Here is a 3,095-nt window from a genome sequence, read left to right as displayed (position 1 = left end):
CATAGCTCACAGCAACCTCAAACTCCTGGGCTCAAGCGATCCTTCTGCCTCAGCCTCCCAAGTAGCTGGGACTACAGGCGTGCGCCACCATGCCCAGCTAATTTTTTCTGTATATTTTTAGTTGTCCGGCTAATTTCTTTCTATTTTTAGTAGAGACGGGGTCTTGCTCTTGCTCAGGCTGGTCTCAAACTCCTGACCTTGAGTGATCTACCCGCCTTGGCCTCCCAGAGTGCTAGGATTACAGGTGTGAGCCACTGCGCCCGACCGAGAACCCAATTTTTGACCACCCTATTATACTTCTTTTCATTAACATTATATGGGTTTTTAGCTTGTGTAGTTGCTTTGAGTGATGATGAATTTTCCTCCTAAAACATTTTCAAGAATCTGTATGGACGTTTTATGGTTTTGTGGAACATAGGGACATTCTTCATCCTCATCCTTTGATACAGGGTTTGCAAAATGTGTGGGATCCTTCTGATCATCAAAGAGGAAAATTTTACTAATGCCTTGCTTGAGACCAGAGATGCTGATTCTCCTTTTCCATGCCCTTTTCTTACTGGGTAGTAATTGAAAGTTAGAACATAGGGTTTAAAAGTCAAAGTTAAGAGTTTTGCCTCCATGTGGACAAGAAAATTCTACTTATTCCATGACCACAGTGTACAGCCCTAAACCCAGCCAGCCTTCTACCAAGTACAAACAATATGTGCACAGCAGTCATCCTTGTTGACAGAAGCGCTCCCAGCCCACACTGATGTACAGACCCATAAATAGCACCATCACCATAAATGAAAGCAGTATGATATGGTTCAGGAATGCAAATAGATTTTAGCTCAGCTGCCAATGCCAAATCATGAGTGGTGGCTGCCAGGAGGACCATTGTGTTGAGAAGGATTGGGCATCCACATCCAAGCTTTTCAGAAAGAGTTCTGTAATTGATTGGTCTCATCTGCCATGGGCTTGGGATATGGCACAGTGGTAAGTGTGCTCTGTACTTGCCATCCTTGGTACAGTCTATTGATATGAACAAGCTAAGACATCTTAGCCTTGGGCAGCTTGAAGCCTATGCATTTTAATTTGCAGTTCAATCTTTTGATTCCTCCTTCTTCCATCTCTGTTTTACCACAGGAGAAATGGCCAAGCGCACCTTCTCTACCTTGGAGATGTTCCTGATTTTCCTTCTTGTAATGATGACTGCCATCACAGTGGCTCTTCTCAGCCTCTTGTTTATCACCAGTGGGACCATTGAAAACCATAAAGGCAAGTGCCATAGGCTCTCTTGGATGCTATTTTTAGGCCTGTAGGAAATTTCTTGATTACTGGGGACACCAACGTGACAAACAGTGTCTTCTGATAGTTCAATGTGCACTTAAGCAGCCTGGGATGGCCATCTCCCCTTACATTAATTGCCCTTTCTGCAATGATAGCAGTTTTTATCAAGTTTACCTTTGTTCCCAAATAGCCAGTGTACAGGCATTCTAACATGGACATGTTTGCCATTAGCTTTTCCACTGATCTAAGTACAGCCCAGGATTCTTCAAGGCCCAGTGATGTCAGCCTCCAGCCTATCATCTTTCTTTTTCCCTCCTTGTTGGCATCATCTTTTCCTGGGGGCAAAAGAAGAATGAAAAACTTACTGAATGTCAATTAATTAGTACGTGAAAAGCTTTAGAGAAAGGGGTCTCCAACTCAAATCCTTACAAGGGCCAATCAAATTCTGTTAATGAGGCGGAGTGAGGAGGCAACCAGGGTGGAGGCAAGTGTGCTTCTGGGGAAGGGGGTCCACAGCCCCCCGGAGTGCCAGCTGCTTGCTGTCATGATGTCACGTGGTCTCAGATCTCCGGAGGTCTCAAGAGAAGCTGGAAATTGGGATTTTTAGACATCTCCTGATTTTTAAAAATGTTGGCAACAAATTTAGTTTTTGAAAACTCCGTAGGCTGTTTCCAGGCAATATTGGCAATGGGTCTTTGTCGGAGCCTCTGCTTCAGCCAGCATTAGGTTACATACCTGGAAAATGAATGGAGAAAACAGATGGAGATTGAACGCTTTGATCAAAGTAAAGGGAGAGCTGGCCTCAGGCCAAATGGAGAAGAAGTTGGCATTTCCCACCTCGGTTTTCCCTTTGGTGGCCTCGTCTCTTTTCCAGTGTACCCTCTACCATGTTCCCATGCTTCGAGTTCCCAGCAAACACAGAGGAACAGAGATCCTCTGATCCTACAGTGGGCAGAGCAGGGGCTTAGACTGATAGAAGTGAAAGAATCCATAGAATTTATTTAGTTTTAGCTCTTAAAATTAGAGACTCGGGAGGTTGAGATTCAGGGAGGTTATTAATACTGCTAGTAACTATTCTCATAGCAGTAGTTATTTTTATTGCATGGTTTCTACGTGAAGCCCTATAGTAAGGCTTTTACATAATTTTCTCATCTAATTCTCACAAAAATTCTATAAGGGTAGGTGCTAGTCCTACCTTTTACTTTTGTGCCAGTTTTCATATAGGGAAACCCCGACTCTGAGATTGCAAATAACTTGCCTGTGGCTATGTGGCCAGGTTTGGCTTTCGTTGGCATGACATTCCTAGACTGGTGACAATGAGGTGACAGCAACGGTGCCTGCTTCCCTCCTGGCAATATCTGATGCCTTGTGGAAAATGTGGGCTTGGGCATGAGAAGACATGGATTCTAACTCCACCTAGAATTTGGTTGAAAGATCATTGGATTCTGAGTTTGAGCTGAGCACTTATTACATTCCATGGAACAAAAGAAGTATTGTTGCATTGTCTTATTTTTATAGGGACTCTATGAGATAGGTACTAAAATTATCATCGTTGCATTCCTATCTATGTATGAAAAAACTGAAGCTAAGTATTAGGGGAGGATTTCGCCAAGGTCATCCAATAAGTGGCAGAAATGAGATTGGAACTCTGGAGTCAGACTTGAGAACTTAATTTTTTTTTTTTTTTGAGACAGAGTCTCGCTCTGTTTCCCAGGCTAGAGTGCCATGGGGTCATCATAGCTCACAGCAACCTCAAACTCCTGGGCTCAAGCGATCCTTCTGCCTCAGGATCATATTGTTTTGTAATATTTGGTCATTTTTTCATG

At 43.4% G+C, this 3,095-nt stretch overlaps 1 protein-coding gene across 1 annotated transcript in view; it reads left to right on the top strand.

Moving 5' to 3' along the window:
* Positions 1–1,130: 1,130 nt before the first annotated feature.
* Positions 1,131–3,095, top strand: part of ASAH2 (N-acylsphingosine amidohydrolase (non-lysosomal ceramidase) 2) — a 66,917-nt gene continuing 64,952 nt past the window's right edge. Inside the window, exon 1 of the mRNA XM_012659656.1 lies at positions 1,131–1,257. Coding sequence (XP_012515110.1) covers positions 1,131–1,257 — 127 coding nt within the window. The remainder of the gene's footprint in view (positions 1,258–3,095) is intronic.

This window comes from Propithecus coquereli, unplaced genomic scaffold, assembly GCF_000956105.1.
Source record: "Propithecus coquereli isolate 6110/MARCELLA unplaced genomic scaffold, Pcoq_1.0 Scaffold63, whole genome shotgun sequence".
Taxonomy (NCBI): Eukaryota; Metazoa; Chordata; class Mammalia; order Primates; family Indriidae; genus Propithecus; species Propithecus coquereli.
The sequence above is the reverse complement of the archived record's forward strand: the minus strand, read 5'-3'. Positions and strand labels throughout refer to the sequence as shown.